This window comes from Linepithema humile, chromosome 5 (assembly GCF_040581485.1).
Source record: "Linepithema humile isolate Giens D197 chromosome 5, Lhum_UNIL_v1.0, whole genome shotgun sequence".
Lineage (NCBI taxonomy): Eukaryota > Metazoa > Arthropoda > Insecta > Hymenoptera > Formicidae > Linepithema > Linepithema humile.
This window is the reverse complement of record NC_090132.1, coordinates 3,095,035-3,120,686: the sequence shown is the minus strand read 5'-3', so window position 1 is coordinate 3,120,686 and position 25,652 is coordinate 3,095,035. Positions and strand designations below refer to the sequence as shown.

At 40.9% G+C, this 25,652-nt stretch overlaps 1 protein-coding gene and 1 long non-coding RNA gene across 3 annotated transcripts in view; one reads left to right on the top strand and one right to left on the bottom strand.

Moving 5' to 3' along the window:
• Positions 1-25,652, bottom strand: part of LOC137000135 (uncharacterized) — a 240,351-nt gene that overhangs the window by 118,799 nt on the left and 95,900 nt on the right. The window lies entirely within an intron of this gene.
• LOC105675303 (trypsin-like) lies at positions 11,736-15,001 on the top strand. 2 transcript variants are annotated; one of them, XM_012372316.2, is made up of 8 exons: positions 11,736-12,336; positions 12,812-12,924; positions 12,976-13,070; positions 13,252-13,411; positions 13,514-13,624; positions 13,705-13,854; positions 13,948-14,247; positions 14,317-15,001. In XM_012372316.2, the coding sequence occupies exons 1-7, from the start codon at positions 12,282-12,284 to the stop codon at positions 14,218-14,220; spliced, it is 957 nt and encodes a 318-aa protein (XP_012227739.1). In that variant the 5' UTR covers positions 11,736-12,281; the 3' UTR covers positions 14,221-14,247; positions 14,317-15,001. The 2 variants fall into 2 exon arrangements, with proteins under 2 accessions (XP_012227739.1, XP_012227738.1); XM_012372315.2 differs by having other exon boundaries at positions 11,737-12,336; positions 13,948-14,999.

Below are 25,652 nucleotides of genomic sequence, written 5' to 3'. Positions count from 1 at the left end.
CCTGCTTTACAAGCCATCGACATTTGTGGCACGAATAGTTGAGGATTTATGAGTACATTTCTGTATCTGCGTGTCAGGTTTGACGACAGATCGTTTACAGCTGGAAGAGAAATCGATTAACACGTGCACGATCTTTTCATTGATAAATAATCGTCAAGCAATCGTTAATAATTGTCAAGCAACAGTCAACACTTTGCGCGATGCGCAGTGATCATTGCGCGGTTTTCTTTTTCCGTCAAACGATGTATTACAATAAATTACAAAATTATAATTGTTTCCATTGATACGCTCCGAGCTAATTACTGCCCGGCGAGCGATAACCACCGGCAAAAATGTTCAATAATAATCAGGCGAATAATTGTGTTCTATCGTAGCGGTATCGCATATTTCCTGGGCGGGCCGCCACTATATTAAATTACGCTAATGGCACGATCGTTTCCACACCAGTTCGAAACGTTGCCGTACGTGCTACCGGATAAAATTCCCCGCGTTCGTCACAGTCTGATTCTTCGGATAAAACCCGAGGCACCACAGACCACTATCCGGCGAAACGAAAAAAGATCCATCACACGTGGCGTGCATTACGCGAGCTCCGCCGCGAGAAACCGCACGGAACGGGCTGCCAAATTATGCACTTTTTGCGCAAGAATCACGAAAATAACGGACAGGTACAAAATCAGCAAATCGCGTGATGTGTACAAATACTATGATGCATGTTCCACTGCTTATTGATGTTCTCGGCAGAGAATGTTTCTGACGTGCGGCGTCTTGTTAAAAATTAGACTTATATTTCGTTCGCCGAGATATCGATCCGTAAATCGTTTAAGAATTTATGAGGAGAGTTCCTTCGCAGAGAGAGTGAGAAAGAGGCTTGAGAAAAAAGGGGAGGCGCATCATCAGCAAAAAGATCGGCAATCGTAATTATTTCTGATGACCGCCGCATGTACATATATTTGCGTTGCAGTCGTTGCGTGACTAATTACAGGGCTAAGAGCTTTCGAAAATGCGGCGCGCGATGCCATTTTCGATTCGGCTGGCTTGCGGTCCCCGTTCGTTCACCCCTGGCCGACGGACTTTCTCCTCTTTGTTGCTGTACACGTCGGCCTGTCGCTGTGCGCGATGTGATCTATAGAGATAAGATCTTTGATGCCATTTCGGTGCGGATGCACCTGCAACCGGTGTGCAAAATTCTCGCTTCGGTACTTTCGCCCCGCTATCGCATATCTTATTCATCATTTCATTTACAGCTCTGGTCGTGGCGAAGTGTGCAATTAAATTCTTGTACGATGAAACGCGACACGGTGTCGTTTAATTCCAAGCTAAGTATCATCATATTAATTTGCATTTCTTAATTTAAGCGCGGAAAGAACTTTGTAACATGAATTCTTCGTGCATAACTTGTAATGCTTAATAATTTTCCACAATTATTTCGGCTGCGACGTTTAATGAGCGAGAGAAGAATTTTTATAAAAAATTCTACATAATTGGAAATAATTAAAAAAACAAAGAGCGTTAAGATAAATAAAATCTTAATTACACTTATTATTGCGTCGCTTCTCGGTAGCTGAAAGTGAAACACAAGGAAACATGTCGTAGATTATAGATTAGCTATCTGACAAACACGGATATTATTTGGACAGATCATATCTATCTGCAATCGGAGTTACGAAGCAGGAGAATCCGAGGATACATACCGTCGTATTAGGAGCACATATATGTGCTTCACCAACACACATGTGAGGTAATCGCCCTGCCATAACAAAGTGATTCTATTATGGCATAATGCAGGGACAATAAGCAGTATCGCTATACCGTACCTCGGCTATCCTCGGCGTATCTCGCATAAAGGAAACTGCGTCTGGACGGATATTTGTGGGCATCTGGTGTACGTTTCCGAAATGGGGAGAGATACGTGCTCATATTTTGTCATATACTCGAGTTCTTATCGGTAATTCCCCAAAATGCTTGTCTGCTTTCAATAACGGTGCCTGATTCGGTAAAGCTAATTTTTTGAAGTTATTATGTTAACTGTAAGAAAATTAGAAATTTAATATATATGTATATATTACATAAATTTAATAATATTTGCTACTAAAGTTACATTTATTTGTTTGATGTTTGTTTATTTTCCTTTTTTCTTTGAATATATATCATTACATTTTAAAAATCAAAGCAGAAAAAAAAAACAAAATTGATCGGAACGACGATGTCGAAAAATGAGAAAATGTATTTCTGATTTTCACTCATCGATGCGAAACAATTTCGCGTTTATTTTGCACGTTTTGTCCGCTCCGTCAGTTTCGTGCGTCAATGCATCGCGGATTTGAGAGAGCCGGCGGCTATTCAATTGGGAAATACGTTCGCATGTCGTTCATCCCACGCGACACTGATGAATTATCTACAATAACCCGCGACATGCCAGACATATATAGACTATAGACGGGGGATAGGTTTTTCTGTGGCGACGTCGAAGAAAGTTGGGGAAATATCGGAGGGAAGGCAAGCGGCGTTTCCGTCGCGCGACAAAGCGAAGCTTTCGGCCGCACGTAAAAACGGGAGAAACAATGTCGCTTATGTTCGAGGAGGTTGAAACGTTGAATTAGTACGAGAAGAGACGGGAATTGAGGTCCGCGTGGAAGAATCACTTTCAGCTATAAAAAAGTGGACAAAAACTACCTTGCAGATGGACAGGAGGATGACATCTTTTCTCACTATGTACATTATTAATATCGACTTTTATATATGAAAAAATACAAAGATAATCTTTAAAAGTTAAATTTGCATTGCGCGAAATACGCAAATTTCGATAACGATATAATAACGATATTTGACGTTAAATAGCGTTAATATAAATAAAACTTTATTGTTTTCCTCTTTCGCTTTTTGTAAATTCTTGTTCTTGCAAAGACACGCTATCGAAAGAGTGCGAGACGTCAGTAATATTGCGCCAGTGTAACATATTGCTATTATGGGTTTCAATATAAAAGAAATCCTTTTATAAGCGCTGGCGCCTGCAATTATTGATATTGCGATCATGATATTTCCGTCTTAGACACGCATCATCAAGAAGATTGCCCGTGCACGCACCCACGTCGAATATTACGCCGATCGACAAAGAAGAAACGATTGCCATATAGACACTTACGGTCGCGAGGCACGTCATGCATCTCGCGGAGAATTTGTTGTAAAAACGGCGGTATCCGGTCAAGTCGTTACTTTCTTCTCGCAAAGGGATCTCTATAAAAATTCGCGTGACCGATCGTCGTATATATATGCGCTCCTTCTGAATTCAATGAAAACCACTTTGTTCAAACGGCTGTAGACTGCCGGGGCAACATTACGACGCGACATTTACCTTGCAAATATGAGGATTACATCGCCCGTTTCGTTTACAAGGATCCTCTTTTAAGCGCACTTTCCTCGACCTCCGAGATAAATAATCTCAGAAAGTGTCTGCGGCGTTTCTTCGATTTGCAACTCGGGTATTTGGAGGCGTGCGCAAGAAACGATGACGTAAGCGTCGCGAAATGGAAATCCTCGGGTGAATTTCGCTCCTCGGGCCTCTTGCGCAAGAGACGGTGGTATCGCAGAGGTACGACGACTGCGCGGGAGCCGGCAAAAAGGTCGCGGTCGTCGTGGAAGGTGATTGTTTTGTCTGTGGGAGGTTTCGACTCGAGGCGTCTGGTCCTTGCGGCGATGGCGCGGCGATGGGAGGAGGAGAGCGCGCCGCTGGCAAGGGGCACGGACGTGCGCAAAACCGGCCGTGGTCGAAGACGAAGTCACCGACTGGGATCGAGGTCACGGCTGCACAGGCTCCCGGTTATGTAACACGAAGAGCACGACTGCGCTGCGATGGCTGCAGGCGAATACGGCTCGATGCACGAGCGTTGCACGCTCTCATGGAGGCCAACCACACGTCTCGGTTCGCTCAGCTGTGAACGGTGAAAAATATCTAGCTCACAAAAAAGCATTGAGTCGAAAGCATTGACGCTGATGATACGTTAAATATTCTATTCTTATTTCTTTAATAGTCTCGGTTTTAAATCATATTTTTAATTAATTGAAATTACTTACTTTGAAATTGAAAGAAAATAATACACGGCTTGCGTAGACTCGAGTCTCTTGCTTGCGGGGAAACAACGATTATTTTTTACAATTACGGATTTTATCTCTATCGCATTATTATGGATATATAATTTAGAATTTTTATGCCAGATCCATAAAATATTTGCTGCTAATAAATAGTGAGCGTCGCTTATTATTGAATACGTTTGAGAAAGATTATAATCAATTAATAATGATGCATGCGTATGCAACAAGACGGATGCTATATCGTTGCATTATATATGTTCGAATAAAATAACCGTGACTTTGAGGCCTGCTCGAACGTCTCCTCTGTCAAGATTTATTCCGCCATTCTTGCGATAGAATACACGTTTAACCGTGTAATTAGCTACATAATGTGCGAAATTAAATATGCAATTTTAAGATACATCTACAAAAAAATGCAAACGCGAGAAATGCTAAGCATAAATATTGCGGATAATTTACTAGCGAAAGGGTTAAAGGTGTTACGCCGCAAGAAACGCTTGCCGTTAACGGGACGCGGACCAAACGCGCGATTAATTCGTTGAACATTTCAAGGTTTGCCGTAAGAGAATCCGGAACCGATTTTTTACGCGTACATATCGTGAAACGGTCACATAATAGTATAACCAACGGTAATTGCTAATATCTTTTCAGATAATAATTATCCTTATACGGGATCTCTCAAGTCCTGAAGTTCCGTTACGACGCGAACTATGGGTTCTAAAACTTTCTTCTTATAAAACTGAAGGAGAATAGTAACAATTAAAGCTGTATATTGAATGCTGCAATAAATGAAAGCGTACATTCATATTAAAACTGTCGCAATAATTATGCCACTCAGGTTGGTCGATGTTAGAAAATATCTCTTGTAGATTAACTCCCGTGCGTTGACTCTGTGCCCTTTACGCCCGCTAAGACCTACGCAGAACGTCTGGATGCTGCGTCAACGAGATCGCGCTCTCCCGCTATCCTGAAATTATACGCGCCGGCGGGGTGCTCGAGGTAATGAGAATTCCACGACGGAGATATCCGAGATATTCTAATTGGAATATTATCTTCGGCGTATCGTCGACGGTAAACTTCATCTTTTTTCCCCCCGACGACGGCCGATTTCGACGAGTGTGTAAGCGTTATTTTCGCTCGCACGTCAAGGACGGTGATTCACAGCGAAGTGCAGTTCGGGTGAACCATGAAATGCTCGTCTTCGCCATTAAGAGGCGGAGAAGAAAGAGGAGGAGGAAGAGCGGAGAAGCGCTCGATCGTTAATGGCGCCGACAACGACGACTTGACATAATTTTCTTCGAAGTGACGTGCGTGGGCCACTTCGCCGCGAGAAGCCTAGGGAAAGGCGCGCAACCCAATTTCGGCCTGTGAAAGAGAAAAAAAAGAGCCACTTCGACCGTGCCCGCCGCCGCGCTCGAGTAGACGTCACTCGCACTCGCGCCGACCGAGAAAAGCTTCGAGGAGGCGTTCGAGAACGAGCCGAGATGGCAACGCAAGCGCGGCTGCCTCGCGCGCAGATGGAAATGGTAAATCGTATAAAAAATTCACCACTTCGGGCCGAGGGTTAAGGTCGAAGGAGACGCGCGAATATTGTACGAGAGAGTTAACTTTGGAGTGTAAGGCGCCATTGGAGCCGGCGTTTTCTTATTCGTGCCGCGTATTCGTTTCAGTTTGCGTAGCCAGCGATATATTTATTAGGCATGAATTTAAAAGGAACTGCCAGGACGAGTAATATCAATGATCTACGTGAAATATGTGCGGCGTAAAAATTTCATGAGCCCTTCGTGATTATAATGTTGCAGTCGATCCGATTTCGATCGTTTTTCATATAATTTACTGGCTCAGCGATTATCCTTCGAATTTTCAAGACGGTTTACTCGAGAAATTTAATCCACGAGTTGTTTGTTCTTAAATTATAACATGATACTGAAAAATAAGCGTAACATTGAAGATATCCTGCCGTCTCTCTGTTTTATAAAGCATCCTTAATATTGCATTTTCTAAAGAAATACGACTAGTCCGCCCTGTGACATCTTATTAATTTGGAACTCTATGGATTTCATCTCTTCTGCAAACTATTATGTTCTTTGAGAAGGAAGTACAGGTAAGTAAGTAGAATGAATGTGTAATGATGCACTTGATTTAAGCGCGACCCTCCTTAAATGCCCATTTGAATTGCGAGCTGCTTGCGTGGCGCTATTCAAGAATCTCTATTAATGCCACTCGTATATCTTCCCGTTTCGCAGACCATTGCGAAGTGCAAGCGGCACATTCGTGACACGCCATGTAGTCTGGCATTTCTCAGTAGCAGACTGTGTAATTTTCCGAGTATAGAACGCGCGGTGCGATCCGCGTTCGCGTGAAATTGGAAAAGGCTTCTTCGTTCACCGCCGGGGCGTCTCCATTTGGCGCAGCGTGGCGACCAGACGATAGACTCGGCTCTACCGTCTGGTAGACCTTGAACGGCCCTTTAACTGGCTGCATTGCAGTCAAGGTTACCTTCCTGCTCTTTCCGTGACGCGGAACGGTGCTTCTAGAAGGGAGCGAATGAATAGAACCGTGAATTCGCTACTTCGCCAAGGTCGTCTTTGCCTGGCGGCTAGAAGTGCATTCTGATGTATTACGCGAGTGTATATATATATATCTTTTCTTTTCGCAATTAATTGCAGTTAAAATATCAAATGAAAATTTGCATGGCAATATAAAATGAGCACGTCAGAGGCAGAGTGTGTCAAGTCACATAAACATAATTTTTCTTACTGCCAAATCATTTTTAATCCCGTCTAAGTTTTACTCCAACTAGTTCTTCATTATTACTTTTATCATTGTTCATTGAACGGCCATCAGGACTTTAAACTGTTTGCCATTAGGCAAAAATTAGAGTATAGAGTCTTGTGATAACTCAATTTTCGAAAAATGCGACTTAACATAGTATTTGAGGTGCTCAAAATATATATTCATTAATCTACCTTAAAAAAGTTATTGTGAGATACGTAAAGAGAGATGCGTGTTGCAAAAATCCTGATAATCTCGGTGCGCGATCGGCAAATGATTGCGCGGCTTAGCGTTGCAGAAAATCGGTAGGCGTCGGAATGAATTCGTGCGTTTAGCGATAAATCGCTGGCGGGATGTCAAAATCGCAATAAGCAGCACGATAAATTAGTAATGAATGTGATCGGGATGCAAACGAGAATCGATGACTGCGGCGTCGTCGAAGCGAATATACCGGCAATACCGGCTATGCAAAATCGCGCCCGCTTTCCGTGACTAAATAATAGCCGAGAAATACAGCGCCGCCGCGCCGTGACCATCGGTCGCAGGTAGCATTCCTTATCATTACGTACCATAAACATTATCCACGGTTCCATCGAGAATGATTCCACGGCGCGGCTGGAAGAAGCGAAGAAGAGGTGGCACGTTTCGACCCAGAAGGAAAGCCGGGGGGTGGAGAAGGGGGGAGGGGGGGAGGGAGAAAGAGAGAGAGAAAGGGAGAGGAGAAGGAGAGAGATCAAGTGATGGAGGAGGAGAAGGAGGGAGTGGGCGATCGAAGGAGTAGTCAAGAGAGGCTGCGCCGGAGTAAAGCGGCGCGAGAGTGAATAGGAGAGAGAAATGAAATGCCGTTTCGGAAATGAGCCGTGAAAGAACGGGATTTTAAATTTTGCTCGCGGAGCACGCCGGTTTGTTTCGATACCGCCGCAGCCCACGCCTCTTACACGCGCACTGTACACGCGCGCTTACACGCTCGCATTACTCCCGCACGCAGAGCGTTTCAGAATTAATCTGCCAGACTGTGAGAGCGAGTTCAGGTAGAAAATCTGCTGGGCCACGAAAGCGATCTCGAATGGAAAACCCGATCGGTCTAATTCGTGCGTGGAAATATACGAATGTTGCTGAAAAAAATCAAGCATTCAACGTTACTTCACAATAATGCGAATAAAATAAATGAACGCCTATTGATATAACAAGAAGCTTATTTAACAATTGTTTCCCGTTTAAGTCTTGGCGCGTGGCCAGCTTATGAGAGCGAATAGTCACACCTTTCCACATACAAAAACTGCTCGTACACGATAATATTCCTCGAGTCACGCACCCGCCAGGTTCCTTTTGGAGCGCACGATAGATCATATCGCGATGCACGAGAGTACGGCGAGCGCAATAATTCTGCAGCAAGCACGGGATGATGTCTGGGATGCAATCAGCCCGACGGGCTATTTATTTATCTTCCCATTCTCTCTCTGATGCGTTACTAATTATCCGTGATTGCGATAAAGTATCGATACATCAAAAGCATACCTACGCGCATACCTGTAAGGGAGGGGGGGGAAGGAAGGGGGGAGGGAAGGGGAGAGGAATATCCGCGCCCCTTTTCACTCGGGATATTATCATCCGGTCTCTACGCGCGCGGATTTCGTATTGTTGCCGCGCTGCCTCTCGTGGCCGCACGGCCGGCCAAATACGCCCGCAGATAAATCTGATTTGCCGCTCGTGACGTGTTCGTACGTATCGTACCACCGGGCGGCGGCGAAAAAGAAGGGTTCGTTTGCACCTACTATCTGCGGCGCGCGGCGGAGGACTAAATTACGAGCTTGTCGGCCGCTGTTAGCTCGCCGGCTACTAACCCTCTCTCGTGCCGGTATTAAACCGAACGGTACATTCGGTACGTACGGGCGAATGTACGCTCACGATCGCGGCAGCTTTCGAGAGGAGAGAGCCGATCGAACGCGATTCTGCGGTAGACAACGCCCCGGGGCTCCTCGATGGGTCTGTTGGGCACGCGGAGATTGTACACAGGGGTTGTGTGTTGCTGTACGCGGGGTTGGTTTAATACGGGGATGGGTAATGGCGCCTCCTATCAGCCCTATACACTCTGTCCCACTTGCCAAACCCTTTGGCAGTCTCTCTCTCTCTCCTCCCCTTCTCTCTCTCTCTCTCTCTCTCTCTCTCTCTGTCGTATATGTGAATTTGAATCTCTCGTTATCTCTCTGAAGATATTTCGTCATTCACAGAATTCAGAATATTGTGAATAGACATATTTTGTATATTTGCTACATCTTTATTCAAGTTCAAAATTCAAATAAAAAATCTGCGTACTTCTGTGCCTTTTGCGTATGTTAATAATACTTATCTTTTAAAGATACTTTCTTTATGAAGGTCTCAGGATAAGACGTATTTTTTATAAGAGATAATCGTTATCTTCTGAATTTCGTTGTTTTTCCACATTGATATCGCACATCCGCAAGAAAAGTGACGCAAATAAAGTGCAAAGTTATAAATATCAAATTCTTCAGAAGAATTAACAATAACGTTTCCTATTAAATAATATGTATTATAGAGAGTGACGGGGCTTCGCCCTATCAGCGTAAATTCGTCGGATAGAGACCGCACATTGGGATGATGGATGCCGATTACCGGATGGTCGTTTCATTTGTTTCGCATGTAATGCGCACAATTTATTTTCACTGTGCCTCGCGGTGTCCAATATACAGTTTTTGTACAATATTTACACACTACAGATAATAAGAGATTAGTCTCTTATTAATGATGCAGAACGCCCCGATACGAGAAACACTGACGGCGCCCGTCGACTACCGTCGAGTCGACTACCGTCGAGTTTATTACGAGATACTTGTTACATAAGAAATAAGCGTTATTTTTTAATCTCGATTTGCTGGTGCGATATCGCACCAGCGAAAAAAAGTGACGTAAACAAAGTGCAAAGTAAAAAATTCTTTAGGAGAGAAGAACGAATTATTAATAACGTTTCAACGTTCCAATTAATAATAATATGAATTAATAATAACGTAATAACAATATTATAAATTCGTTTTTATCTCAAATTTTGTTATCGCAAATTATAAATCGTCTGAAGCAAGCTTGATTTTTAAAAAAATTTTACATGTCACATGGCTTGATTAAACAATAATTTTTAAATGAATTATTTACGGCAATATTAAATCTAGCGGACTCACGCGGAAAGTATTTGAATTCAATTTCTATCACTTTTCCTAATTAAAGGATTTCCTGAATGAAGGCCGATATATTTAGAATACAATCCGCATAAAACAAAATTCGAAAAATTTCGACTTTGTCACTTTTTTTGCGGGTGTGCGATATACCCAATTTTCTATACTTATCTTTACTTCTATACTTATCTTAACGATACTTATCTCTTTATAATGTTTTCGAATAAAATTGTTTGAAAAGACCTTTTTGTGTGCTAATTAAAATAAAATAAATAATATTATTATTAAATACATTCATCAAGCTTAGCATCCAAAAAAAACAATGTCTTCAATTATTACCGATTCTCTTCTGCCCTTGTAACTTTTTGGTTAAATATTGCTTTTTAAAATTCTTATTTCGTTCTTTTTCTCGTCTGATTTTTGATAACTGCCGTTCCACCGTCATCAGGAACAACGATGTTCATTCTACTAAGTTATGTTGAGCCGATCATGATAGCACAGTCACCTACCATTTTGCATATTGAATACTCACACGACTCGCAGTTTAGCGTAGTCTTGGGCAAATATCTCGCATTCGACCGCTATACTTGGCCACCGGAAATAGCCTTCGTTTCGGAATTTCATTATCCCCGGATCGTTCTTGTCGGCGCTCGATATCTCCCTGTATGGTCCGGCTCAGGGTGGAATTCAAAAATTCTGCCAATTCCAGGACGTTTTCATATATCCTATTTGACTTCCATATATCCATAATTTCATTGAGAAAAATTGTCACGCTTATAGCTCTGTGACTTCTATACTGATCATTCGACGTCGAATATTATTTGAATTCGATTCGTGGTATCACAATTTTACACATATTGCGATACTGTTTTATTTTTATGACTGATATTATTAATTTTTTTTAAACTTTATTTGGAGAAAATTTGAAGCAAGAAAGAAAAATTGGCAAGTAAAAAATTATTGAAAAAAAAAACGAATTTTGTAATAGAATTTACAAAAATATGATTAACAAGAATAATCATTACAATTTTTGATGTTTTACTTCAGAAATCTGTTGCAGAAACTTCACGATTACATTAATTAGCAGATATAATGAAGAAACATATTGTACTGAAAATAGAACAAAAATCATACTGAAAATGGAAAGAAACTTTATTATACATTACCAACTGCAATAATTGGAAAACAATCATACATTGGATTAAGAGATAAAATATACTCGAGTGAAGTAGGTTTTCTTACGTATTTCTTACGTACCTAGAGATAAGTACCTAGAGATAAGTACCTAGAGATAAGTAAAGTGTTTGATTTAACAATCGCAAATTAATTCTGTGATTCTGCGAAAATAAAGCATAATATAGAAGCTTCCAGAACTTTCGAGTAGCTTCGAAGCTTTAGTATATAAGAGAGCACAGCGTGGCCACGAGACTTTTTGGCGCTGGAAGCTAGAGCGGTACAGTTATTGTGTTTTTGAGTGAGTAATCTGCGTGTAAGAGCGACTTCGCCGCCGCGATCTCAAAACGATTAAGAATATTTTGGCAAAGAAGGACTTTTGTCTAAAAGTATAAATTTGTATAAATCTGCAAAAAGGGACTTTTGCACACAGATTGAATTTGCGAATTTCCGAAGCATAGTCATCGTTAAACAGTTAAGTTGTAGTGAATAAGACTTTATTTCATGCACTTGCTTTAATTTTCTCTATTCATTCTTCTTATTCTCTCTTTTGTTGATAAATATGTTCTGTTGTGACCATTAAAAAAATTATTGAACATTGGTCTCCATTATCTATTACCAATGGTATCACCACTGATATAATCTTACACACAGAGAAAGTTTTATATCAAAAGTTATGTACGGCAGTAATCGCGAACCATAAAGCCCGGACCAAAAATTTTTGCTATGTTTCACAAGTGAAAAACGTAGTAAAAATTTTGATAATTCCTTCATGGACCGCGGCTACTGCCGTACATAGTCATTTTTGATAAAAATTTCTCCGTATATAATTCTGCAAAAATCACAACATCTTAAACCGAACTTTGTTTTGTTACATGTCGCTTATGTTTCTCTTCTAAATGATAATCTTTTTTAGAGCCGATAACATATTACTGATAAAACCGATAACCATATACCGCGGCAGATAAGAAAGGTCTGTGTTCACTGTGAGAAGACGCTTGCTGTGGAAGACATTGTTTTTCGATTTTAGTTTAAGAACTTCGCAAGAACACAATGTGGATTACATTACATCTATCGATGTTTTTCATATTTTCATCTTTAGCGTTTAGTAAGTTCGAAAAAGTTTCCGCGTCGACCATACGAATTTTGTGAAATGCAAAAAAATACTGTGTACTCATTTCTGATTATTCCTGTTTGTTTATAAAACCAGAGAGATTCTGGCCGGGTAGGCGAGCAATTTCGCCCGGTATATTAATATGCATAATTAAATCGAAATACGTGCAGAACGTGCTCGCAACGAGAGCGGAGTTTTGATAGGACGTTAGTCGCGCTTGAATAAAATTGCGACGGTTAATTAATTTTTCATTTAACTCACCGATAATTACCGCCAACCGTATAGTCTGGAATATAGTTTTTGTGCCCGTGGCGAATAACGCGTTAACTAATTCATCGTTGCAATAATTCAGTATTGTTATAAATTTCGTTGTATCAATAAATCGCTTTTGTGTCGTGCAATTTAGATTTTATTTCACGATAATATAATACAATATGCACGGTCAACAATAATAATAATGTGCTTTCAGGCTCGCCAAAGGAAGTTCCTGACGGGTTGAAAGAATTGGATCTGACGAAATTCGGTTTAATTGGCCGCATAGTCAACGGAACGAAGGCTAAGTCTGCGCAGTTTCCTCATCAGGTAACATTTATACTTCCATTTAATGCGAATCTGAGAAACGCTTTTTTTTAGGTGTCTCTCAGGCGCTCCTGGTCCAACCAACATTTCTGTGGTGGAAATATCATTAGTTCTAATCTAGTTCTTACCGCGGCACACTGCGTCTTTATGTAAGCCAAAAGTTATTCGTGGATAAAACTGTTATCTCTACATCTATAATTTCTACGATATTGTTGTTTTGCGACAAGTCACATCAGTCGATCTCATTAATCTATATCTGCTAGTTGTTGAAAATTATTCTCATATTTGAAACAACGGTCAAGTAAGAAATTAGTGAAATTAATTGCGCAGGAATGGAATTGTTATACAATCATGGACGATTGTGCTGGTCGGAGGAATACTGAAGCTGGATGAAAACAGTTTGACGAGACAGGAAAGAGGGGTGGAAAAAATTAAAGTTCATCCGGAGTTCAATACTAAGACTTACCAGAACGATATTGCCATTTTGAAAGTACGTCTCGCGATTATATTTCATCGGTCTGCAAACCGGCTGTTATTCACTGTTATTCGTGATTTTTAAGGCAAATCTAATTCACGTTTGGCTCTTCTGCAGCTGTCGGTGCCCTTTAAATTCACTTCCGAACTTCATAGCGCTATATTACCAGCGAAGCCTTTTGAACCATACACAGTCTGCCAGGTATCAGGATGGGGTTACCCATCGGAAGTGAGTAGTACAGCGGTGAGATCCTTTGACTACAGGAAATTTCGGTTCGAGCTGGAACACCTCGGTTTCGAATATTTCAGAATAACCGGACGGTGTCCAACGATTTGATGTACGTCGAGCTACTCACTCGATCAACACAGGAATGTCGTGAACTACTCGTCAATGAAACGGATTTGCCAGAAGGGATGATGTGCGCCGGCTGGCTGGAAGGAGGAAAAGATGCTTGCCAAGTAGGTCTCTCTCTCTCATCTATTTGTATTTGTGTGTTATATAATTTTTTAATTGTTGTTACTAATTATACTTTTCTTTTTCGAATCCACCAGGGTGATTCTGGCGGTGGTATGATTTGCAATGGCGTTCTAACCGGTATAGTTTCCGTTGGCAAGGGTTGTGCGCTTCCACGGCTTCCTGGCGTATACGCGGATATCTTTCACTATATATACTGGATAATAGAGAACAAAAATGTAGTAATAATGGAACAGCACAAAAATAACGAAATTGTTTTTGGTGGTAACGCGCAAACCAAATTGCCGATGATGAATATCATGGCGGTTTCCATTTTCTCTGCGCTGCTATCGATTGCGTTTTCATCTTAAAGCCAAGATTTGTTGGCACACTGAAAGGTATGTTTGACGATGTTAACAAAGAGAAAATGATTTTTATCGATATTAAAAAGTACAATTTATCTACAGTTTATGAGCTTGTTTGTAAAGCTGTGATATAGTGATGAGTGATACGAGATTAAAGCTAAAGATTAATATCGTTTACATCGTTAATTGACTATAATGATTTGAACGAGTCTCGCACATTATAATTTAGAGATTTTATTGGATTTTATATCTAGTTATTTATTTACTTTGTAAATATTGATTAGAATAAATTAAAAATTTGGAAATATAAAGGCTTCCCTGCACTAAAATTAGTTTGTTCATTAGTTTACGTAATAATTTTATCTGCGGAAATAATCTGCTTTAATTTTATGAAACAATTACACAAATATTTATTATTTCTCTATTTCATAAAATTGAAGCACATAATCTTGACTTGAATTTATCTTGTCCTTTATTTCGTTTTAGCTGTCACATTAAAAGCACATTTTAAAATATCTGCGATAAAAGAAAAACTTGAGGTACTAAAAACATTTCAATAATTGGTTTCTGAATAATTGTACATTTTGTCATCTCTGACATACAATGTCGTACGATGACACTAGAACTGTGATTATGCATTTATCTTTACAATGTTTTTCTTATCAACGACAAGATTATTAGTATTATTTGTCAAAGCGTACCTGCACACTCTTTTGATAAAAATATATAACTTTAGTTGAATCAATTTTATCGCTTTGCTTGTAATTATAAACAATGTTTAATATAAATAATGTAAAACTCTAGAAGCTTAATTTGTTATATGAATTGTTTATATATAATTATTATTTTTATTTGTATTTAATTATTAATATTTCATTACATTTTTATTACATTAATGTCTTTAATAATTTAAAATCTGAATTGCTATTATTATCAGATGCAATGTGCTACGGTAATTTTTCATTGTTAATAATTTAATTATCTTTGCGTCAATTTAATATTGAAATTTTCCACTCGATTGTATGTATGTTTGTGTATAAGTAAATGTATTACACACACACACATACAAGATTCTAAACCTCTTAATTATAAATATTTTCAAGATTTTTATCGTCTATATTTTTATGAATATAATTATATACATTTTAAAGAATATTTGTCCATTTGTTTTTTTTTATAAAATACATGTCTCATTAGGTGCGAAAAGGTTAATACAGAAGATAATTTTTCATTACTTTTCGCGCGAAAGAACACGCGAAAAAGAGAAGAGAGCGAGAGAAAGGGAGAGTAGACAGACGTATGACGTATCCACTTTGATCTCAAACGGAAAGTAGCTCCGAGAGACGCGCAAAAGCTCATACCCACTTAATACATGGCAGATGATACCTCGAGAAATGTATTAGCGAATTGCTCGCTGCCAAGATGGGGAAACGTATGCGGTATACTCGCGAATCGCGAGTGCTCCTTTGCCGCCTCCGCTGGCTTCGCCGCACCGGTATTAAATTTTGCGCGATCCCGCTATCATCAAAGAAACGCAGGACTCTTGGCTGCTCTTTTACATCGGATACAAATTTCACGTACTAATATTTCCCACGTGTGCGTGAAGCCAATTGCGAAAAATTGGATTGCTCCCGCCCTAAAGTATGCCAATATAATTATTCTCGGGGAAATTAAATTGATATCGCAGGCGAGCATCATTATGCAGATGAAGATATATCTCGTATAATCGTAAGTGTACACTGCAGGACACATCTTATCAGATGTCCTTGCAAAACAAGATCTCGATGCATTTTAATCGGCGAAGGACAGGGCGCGTATCGATCATCGCGTGAACGTTCGAGTCCTTTTGGTTCGCGTGACCGTAATTTCCTAAAGCAGACTTCCGCTTCCGAAAGTTAATCCGCGCGGAAACTCGAGACGCGCTCTTTGCAGGGATTTCAGGGTCCTGCAGGCTCGATCGATGCCCACGAAGCAATCGCGGGAGTGCGGAAGAGAGGTACGGCAAGTGAGGTACGAGGGGAGGAAAGCGGAGTGTAAAATCAGGAGTCGAACGAGTCGCGAAGATTGGGACTGGAGGAGGGGGGGAGGGGGGGGGGGCCGCGGGCGAAAACTGCCGCGCTTTACCTGATAAACGTAACTTCTGATACGTGCGCCCCTTCGACTTGGCTTTTTTTTTTTTTAAATTCGGGTGGGCGTTTTTCACGATCTTCCCGATGCCTCCTGCGGCTTTCAGCCCTGCGTGTACACGCCGCTCCCTCGACAGGGATGGAAAGAGGGGAAGGAAGTTATTGCGCGCCGACAGGGTCCATTCGCGATCTCTTTAATTCCGAGATCGAATAAGAATTCATTAGAGGATATACATGGCCCGTTCTCGCAATGCAGGGGAGGACTTTTTGGCTCTCTTCTCTCTCTTTCTCTCTCTCTCTCTCTCGTCACCGGAGGGGGTTTTAAATAAATTAAAAGTTCGCGTTTTCTACGGGACGAGTAACTTCGCCGAGCGTCCAAACGCTACAGCGGAGCTAAATTCGAGAGGTGGGGCCAAGGGGGAATGCGACAGGGCGCCGCTCCCGACGATGAAGTTCCCTCTAATTACTCGTAGAATCGAAGGGAGAGATTCCGGGAAGAAGACGGAGAGCGCGGTGGACTATTCACAACGGAGCTCCGCTTTTCTTGCAGGCTGCGAGTCAGCGAAGAAAGAAGCGCGCGCGTTTGTCACTTCAACATCGAACTTCGCGCTTTGAAAGAAAGACGGGGGCGAAGATGCGTGCATTTTCTCGATCGAGGCGATTATTAATGATACCTTCGACAAATCCGTGGGTACTCCGTGGGCGAATTCATTATGCTAATTGTATATCCGCGCTATATCTGACTGCGCGTGGGCACTGTCGTTAGAAGTACGACAGCGGAGAGATATATTTCTCACTGAGCGTCCTTCTCATTTCTTGTAAATTGATCTTGTTTTATTAGATAGTTTATGGATTATCTGGTTAAAGCGTTTATGAAAGACACCTTTAAATGTTACATAAAAAATATTTGTATATTAAATTAGTATATTTAACAGTGCTCGGAAATTTTGGATGGTCGAGCAGTTTAGACGATCCGAATCTTTCAAATTAAACGTATATTCAAACAGTTTGAATTCAGGTCGGAAAGATCGGAATTGAATATGTTTATAAATAAAAAAATTGTTTATGCTTAAGTTTGATTGAATATGATTCAAATTATTTGAATCTTCAGACATAAATTGACATTAAAAATCAGCCACTAATTACATTCAAATTGTTCGAACTTAAAACTCTTTTTGTTTTTTAACTGTTCAAGCATTTTAAACATAAAGTATACTTAAATACTTTGTTTCAGCTCTAATTGAGACTTCAATGTCTCTTCAATTAAATGTAAATGTCTACAATCTTCGAGACTATGTATAGAAGCATGTGTTCAGCATTGAATACAAATAGATTAACTGAATCACCAATTGTTAGATATAGACAATACAAGGCGTTGAAGGTTACTTACATGGTCAAAAGTGGTTTTATGACGCATTTAAAACCACGAGATGGAAGACTCCGTGTCACGGGCGACAATGAAGATTTCGAGGAACGAATCTCGCTTAATGATCCCGTTACGCATTAATGGTCGTCTGGAAACTGCTTAAAGATACACGAGGAAGTCGTTTCCTGAGAATATGAAATTACCATAGCTGTTACAAGGAAATTGGCGATGAGTACATTTGCCTTCCGGGAGATAAATTATTGCGGCAGGAATTAATTTTTATAATTTCATAATTTCACGCTGAAATTTTGATTATGGTTGGAAAATATACTTATGTTGAAATAACTTGCAATCACCAAGGATAAATGTATATAATCGCAGCCGGCTTGGAGCAATACTTTTTGATTTGCAGAGTTCCAGTTATTAAGTAGCTTACATTTCACTTCCAAACGAAAGCAACAGAACACGACGACGTGAACATTTAATACCACAACTGCTATATTCGTAACGTCTACATCTTTTTTATTTGCAGCTTAACTTATATTCTTGATGCATGTTACTTAAACAAGATAAATCTACGCTCGCAGTAACGTTACGCGACTGATGTTGGTCAGCAAAGGAAGATGAAAGAAGCGCGTTTAAATGCGTCTCGACGTGGTAGCACTTGCTCGTTTTTCCACATCCAGCGGTGGATGCTGACGTTGACCGACTAATTAATTAAATGTAAACGCGGCAAACTGCGTTCTCTCTTTTACATCGACCGCAGACGATTCCGTCCTTCTCTAACATTTTTCTTCGTCTCTCTGATGTGCCGCTCCACTGTATCTATCCTCGTTTTTCCACCTGCTCCACCATTTTTGCGCTCATTGTACAGCAAATTCGCTCGTCTTGAGGGAATTCCCAAGTCACTTATTTGCGTTTACCTAAAAGTCGCGTCTTTTTCGACTGCAATGCGAATGGCTAATTGGCTAGCGTACGCTATTTTTTCACGTTAAACACGATTAAAATCGCTTGCCCATCTTATGACGAACGACGTCATCTCCGTCTCTTCAATTAGCCGATTCTCATGAGCTTTGCTTTCAGTTCACATTAAAAATTAACGTTTCATTACACGGTACGAGCTCGCAATGTCATTATCAAGGAGGGATAGTTTATGCATTGCGTATAGCTTTCATTCATTTTAATGACAAAATTAAGTAATTTGAATCATATTAATCTTTTTCATTTTATTTATTAAAAAAATGTGTTCCTGTTTACTTAAATATATTACATATTGCAAATTATAATATTTTATAATTTTAATTTGTCTCTCACGTAGCATATATAATTCATCTATGTTGATTGAATTGAATTAAAGTTCTCTAAAAATTCGGAAAAAATCAATACATTTAATTTAAAATTTCTAGGAGAGATAGCTATTAAAAGTTAAAAAGCAAGAGATAAAAATTTTAGTAAATAAAGAGCTTTAAAAATTGAGAAGATTTAAAATAGTATTGACACACACATTCACATATGCGCATCATTAAAGGGTTATAATATCAGATTTAATTCTAATTAATTTAATACGTATTATATATTTAATTTCTGAAAAAGTATCTGGCATTTTCAAATCAATCATCTCGCGGACGCTTCGTGCTTAATCGCGACGTCGAACATTGCGCGGTTCTGAAACCAGGAATAATGAAATACCAACATTTCGGCAGCCGAACGGTAATCCGCGTTTTAATAAAGGGATTATACGATTGTGCCGTTCTCCCGCGAGAACGCATTGCACGGCCACACCGTCGCCCGAGTAGCGCGATACCCTCGGTTTAATAGTTCCGCCGCGAGAAGTTTCTCGCGCTTTATCGTTAACTACTTGGCAGCGTTTATTGCGGAAGTTAATGCCTCTTACGAAATTCATATTACCGTATCGCGGTCTAAAACCGCCGCCGTTTTCTTCTCTCGCTTTTACCATCGTCGCGTTATCTTCTTCTGCTGGCTACCGCCATACGACGATCCTCTCGTGCGAAGCAGCGATCGTACGGCGGAGGTCGTTAAGAACTTTGCCGCACGGTGCCGCGGTCGAAACTATGGAAAATGGATGAGAGCGCGGGCTATCGTTATTTTCCCCGATGTTTCTCTCTCTCTCTCGCTCTCACGGGAGGATCTGACGGCGGCGGAAAATGGAAGATACGTCGTAAGGCAAAATGATTTTGTCCCGCTGCTTTCTGCTTGATTGCGATGCCGCGATGGTACACCGGCGAGCAACAATGGTGCAGACGCGCTGAACAAATTACTGCTCCCCGTTGTACAGTCGGACGATTTCACTCGAAGATTAATCAGCATTATTTATATCACTTCTAAATTTTTCCGACAAAATATACGAGCGCAGTTAAAATCGTAACGTGAATGATCGCGAACGGGTTTCGTATCGGTTGCTTTCGTTTCTTTTTGTGATCCGTTCAGCGTGATTATTTGTTTCCGATAAAATTACACGTCTGATTTGTGCGGTATTTCTTTCACGGTGCGGTTAACGTTAGGCGGACCAAGTGTGCCGCGGTCGTAAAAATACAATTTCTTCGGAAAATCGGGTTGCGATTTCCTCGATATTTCCACGAAGTCCGATAACAGGTTCTGCCGTTTACTTCTACCCACCAAGGTTTTCCACCTTTCACGCTTCTTCTCATTCTCCACTTCTCCAACCGTCCCATCTTTCGCCTTCAGCGAACGTCGGGATGCAATTACTTAACGCAGCGAGCCCGCCGCTCTTTTCTCCGCCGATGAAAAATGCGCGCACGCCGGCGGTTGCGCCGCTTAAATCTTTGCCATTTGTCAGCTCGCCCTTGGCTACTGAACGTACCTTTCCGCCTCTCTGCATCTCCGAAAACGGTACGAAGAAGATCAGCCAACGGAAATACATTTCTTCGCGTTTAAACTTTTGAAACTTGCGAAGGAAATATCACGCTTTCTCCTTTTCTTTTATCTCGTAACAGATTGCAGTTTTTTTTATCACAGACAATTCATAATAATTCTCTTTTGCAATTAATATTTTTTTCCTATAATAGTTCTTTTTTAACAATATTCCACTTTTTACTTCATTATTTATCTTTGTATTTACTTACATCTTCGGAAATGAGACGGCGGAGATTGTAACGCAAGAACTCGCTTCTCGCAAGTTTGTTATTCTTGAGAAACTGCGTGTTGTGTGGCGATCTTCTAGTTCTCTCACGGCAAGAATAAGAAACAGAACTTTCGGCAACGTGATTTCACTACGGAATGGACGGCCCTGTTCAGCACGCGCACAGCCCACGAACGAATTGGGAGGGACGAGTCCTTGCCCTGCGAGCTTGTCAGACACGTAAAAGAATCGCGTTCACGAATCTGCATTTTGTCACGACCGTGAGGTCATGTGTCAGGGAAGGGCAGGTTTTCTCATTGATCCGTAACAACTCTCCCGTTGAAAGGGGACGATAAATTGGCTTACTTTGAACGAAATGTTGTCGAGGCGGAAAAGTTCTGAACGAGATACTTTTTTGAAAAGTTCACGTATCGTTATCAGTTACGTTCAAATATTCCGATGTAATTTGAAGATTTTCAGACTTTCTCCGATATATCGGAAAGAATTTATTTCGGGATATAGGTGCGATAAAGTGCGCGAAGCACGCACACGTTTCTTGCCGCAATATATTCGAATCTGCGCTGAATATCCCGGAGGATATTTTTGAACGGCCGTTCGATGGGGTATGCGTTGTCTTCGGAGTCGCGCGGCGGCCGTGCCCGTACAAAGAAGACCACTATTTTTCAAAACTTTACTCCGGCACGCGGACGGCAATGTAAGCCCTGTGGCTGTGCAACGAGCGCAAATATATAACTTCGTGTCACTGGCGCACGAATAATCGTTATGTTCGTGCCGGCGCCGGCACGTCTCACGGATGTCGTGACGAGGCACGCGGGCGTTTTCGATTCCCTCCGTTTCTCATACGTCCATTGTGCCTCGTCTCTCTGCTTCTTCTCGGTCGCTTTTTTTTTTTTTCGTGCCCACTTGTTCCGCGCCGCGGGGTGCCAGCCGCGGATTCCGAAATCCGCAGAATAGCCATACCTCGCCGGCAGTTACGTGCGGCTCATTTTAATATTTTCGTAATACGTGTTTTTCAACGCGCGAATTGAAGAATATTTTATTGTAACGCATATAAAACGCGACACGATTATTTGCCTTTCACACATTGGCTCAAACGAGTTATAAATTATTACGCTACGCTTAGCTTTATAATTCCTCTATATTTCGCCGCATTATATATTTTGATAAATTTCATTAATTTTTGAGCGCTGCTGTCGTAGCATATTATTTCCGTATCGGCGAGGATGTAATTTTATTATTATTTTTTTCTGCATCAAATGCACGCGATGAAAACGTTTTAATATCGAGAATTTCAGGTTTATACAGAAAATATGCTATAAAGCTCGCAGACAATGTCGCAAATGCATCGGGAGCAAAATAATGTTGGTGAAAATCGAATAATCAGTGAAAACAGATTACTGTTTAAACAGGAAAATGCATGAGCTTTATAGTCGCGCGCTACTAGCATGATCACGAAATTCAATTATCCGTAATTGGCGCCGTCACGAGTCATCAAACATGACAACTGACGCGGCCGGCCTTTAAATTTTCGGCTTCGGGGAATGAAAAAATGTTTGCGATGCGCATTCTGGACAATCCAAAGCGAGCATTTGGGATTTAAAACCAATTCGCTATATTCCTGGCATACCATGTTTACTCTCGAGCCTTTTATTATCTTTTTTCCATCCACTTATGGCGGATAAGTGACGTTATTGTGACCAGTTATAACGTGATTGTATTCAGTTTTATGATTCTCATCTGCTATTGTTTTGTTATGTTTTGAAATGCCTATAATACCGGACCATTTTTTTCAATATAAATTCCAAATATAAAGCAACACCAACAGGGAATATTTGAAGCATCTACTTTTCCCGAACCATCAAAATTATTGAATTATTCTTCGCAGCGATTTGATAATGGATATACGAACATTATTTGGCTAACTGTGAGAGCTATTCTTCAAAAAATCGTATTATTTAAATAAAATCTTTCTATCTAGATAATTAAAAATATGTAATATAATTACTAAATAATTGTGCTATTGTACCGTAATTCTTCGTATCAGCAGATGAAAATATTCCTCATTGTTTGATAATGCGCTGTCTTAAGCTGAGAGAAAATTGCGGGGGGGGGGGAGGGGGGGAAGAGGATCATCTTCCAAATGTCGAACAGACTACCCCCGGCATCACCAAATTACGAGACAGGAGCTCATCGTTGCAGAATCGCGTGCGCCGTATTGTACGCCCTCCGCTCATTTTCCTTCGGGCGTGTACCTAACGGGAGCTCTTAAGCCGTTCATATTTCTCTTTAACGTCCGCGACATAAAGCTCGGGTAACGAGGAAATTTCGACGAGCGAGCGACGCCGCCCCGGTGCTCAAGGTGCAGTAACGAGAAGCGGTTAAAAATACGATTCTTTGTCCGCGGAGGAGAGCGCGAGTCTGCGAGAGAAGGCATGCGCGCACGGTTTTAGCTGGGATGCCGAGGAATAAATAAAAGAGGCCGCGGGGAATTTCGTGTCCATTCCAAAATTGGAACCGGTGGAGGAGGGGGAGGGAGTCCCTTGTCGGGACCGGCGGGGAGAAATTTGTCGCTCTTGGAATGCGCACGGCGGAATTTGAGAAGCTCTGTTGCCGAAGTGCGTTCATTGTAGAAAAACGAAAAAAAAAAACATTAACTGTAATAATGACTTTGCAATAATATATAAAAAATACTGTTGAAATTATGCAAATGTAAGAGACATTATATATATATATATATATATATTTCTCCGTTAAACAATTTCGAAGTGATTAGATAGATGGATACGATGGAGATATTTTTGATAAATTATTTTTATAAATATACTGAGATGTTAAGTCATCGTAAAAAATGTTCATCGACACCGATGCTTGCGCACATTACGTTGGCGAAACATTATTGCAAGCAACGTTAGTAATTTCCGCGATTTCCGTTATTATGTTGACAGTGATATTGACGAAGTTTGCACCCACTATGCCTAGATGCCGTCGCACTTTCATCGTCACCGCTTGCCGTACTGCCCGCTTTTAGGCTCTCTCGACGCATAACGCAATTTGGAAATGAAAGCAATTAGTGCGAAAACAGCCCCGTGCAGACGCGAGCTCTCTTCGTACTAGACGGGAACCCTCCGTCCGGCGGGTACGTAAATCGATTATTGTTCCGATAACAATGACGAGCCAGGTGCAGCGGCGTCGGGCCGCGCCTGTTCCGCGATAAAAGTTTGCAAAGTAGGCTGGTTAATTAAGTTTGACAATTTTGGAAACATGCTGTTTTTTTTTTTTTTTTACTGACTAATGGATGCTCCTGGTTACGTGTGTTTCACGTCAAAATCATTTGCGAGATAGCCTGTCGTCTATACGACTTCATATTTCTACGATTATGTTACATAATTCATTAATTTTGACTCTTTTATTTTATCTAACATAATATTGTAAATTGTTCTGTTAAAAAAATTACTAGAATAATCCGATTTAAAATTACAAAAATTTTGGAAAATATTCTTTTGTATAATAAATATTTTAATAAAATTTTGTGTAGTAAATATAGACAAAATTCCCAGAGCTCTCACTTGCTTAACTGTTCATTTAACAGACGATTTAAGAGAGTAAATCATCGCGTCACGAAAAGATTGATTTTTCCCCCGCGCTGCGCGTTAATAAGCAGTTTGCGCGTGCACTCGAGCGCGACATATGCTGTTAGACAACAGCAAAAAAATTTGACCCGCCGTTCGGAAGAAGTCGTTACGCAGTAACGACTCCGCCTTAAGCGCGTCGTTTCTCGGTTCCCCTTTTTGCCTCCTCGGTGAAAAACCCGTAGCCGGGATCTTTTGATCCTGTGACGTACCGTCCATACCCTTCCGTTTGGCGCGGTCATCCCCCATAAATTTCGGAATTACATTCTGCAGCCCGGTACGCCCGACTACGCCCTCGCGTACAAACGGGACAAATATTTGCCGGCGATCTTCGCAGCTGTAATACTGAAATACGTTCACTTGCTTCTTGTCGGCCCGACAAGTAGCAGACGCGCAATGTTCGGCGGGGTAAGAGCATGCGACTTTTTTTTCTCGGCGATCAGATAAGACGTTACGCCGCGTCGCGTGCATGTGAGTTCCCGCGATGATTATCTAAATTAGCTTTCATTTGCATCCAGTTCTCGGATCGGAAACTTTAACAGCTCTTTTCATATCTGCATAATAAAAAGTGGTGTGAATAGACTAAGCGATACGTAACAAATTTGTAGCTCCGGCGCGAAATAAAAAAAAAAAAACATGGAGATAGTGGAATCATAAATTAACATATATACCGTGACGAATGCGTAGAATTAGTATCGATAAGAATATCCTGTAACAATTCAATCAATTTTACAAATTCTTTGCAATATTAAACTCGCAAGATGCGTTTTTTTTACTTGCCAAATTTTGGCTCAATCTAATAAACAAGTGCTGCAAACTAATTTTCCAAATGATTTATTTCTGTCAGTGATAACAATGCTTTCCACGTGCGACGGCGCTAATCTAAATGGCCTTGCTCCCTTCTTTCTGGACCGCGGCCACCTTTCTGATAATTAGAGTCAATACGGCCTCGCCTTTCTTATCTGTTCACGGTATGGTTATATTTTTGTACTGTCTACTCTCTAATCGGACCTCGCTCACGAACCCTTTCCTTGTTTTTTCCGTCGCGCATTTGCCTCGCGTACCGAAGTCCTATCGCAGCGGCGATAATTGCGCGATTTATCGCTGCCATAAATTGCATCCGCGCCGAAAATAGAAAGCCGCAACCGCCGCTTATATATATCTGCTGTGTATCATACTTCCAGGTGACGTTTCTA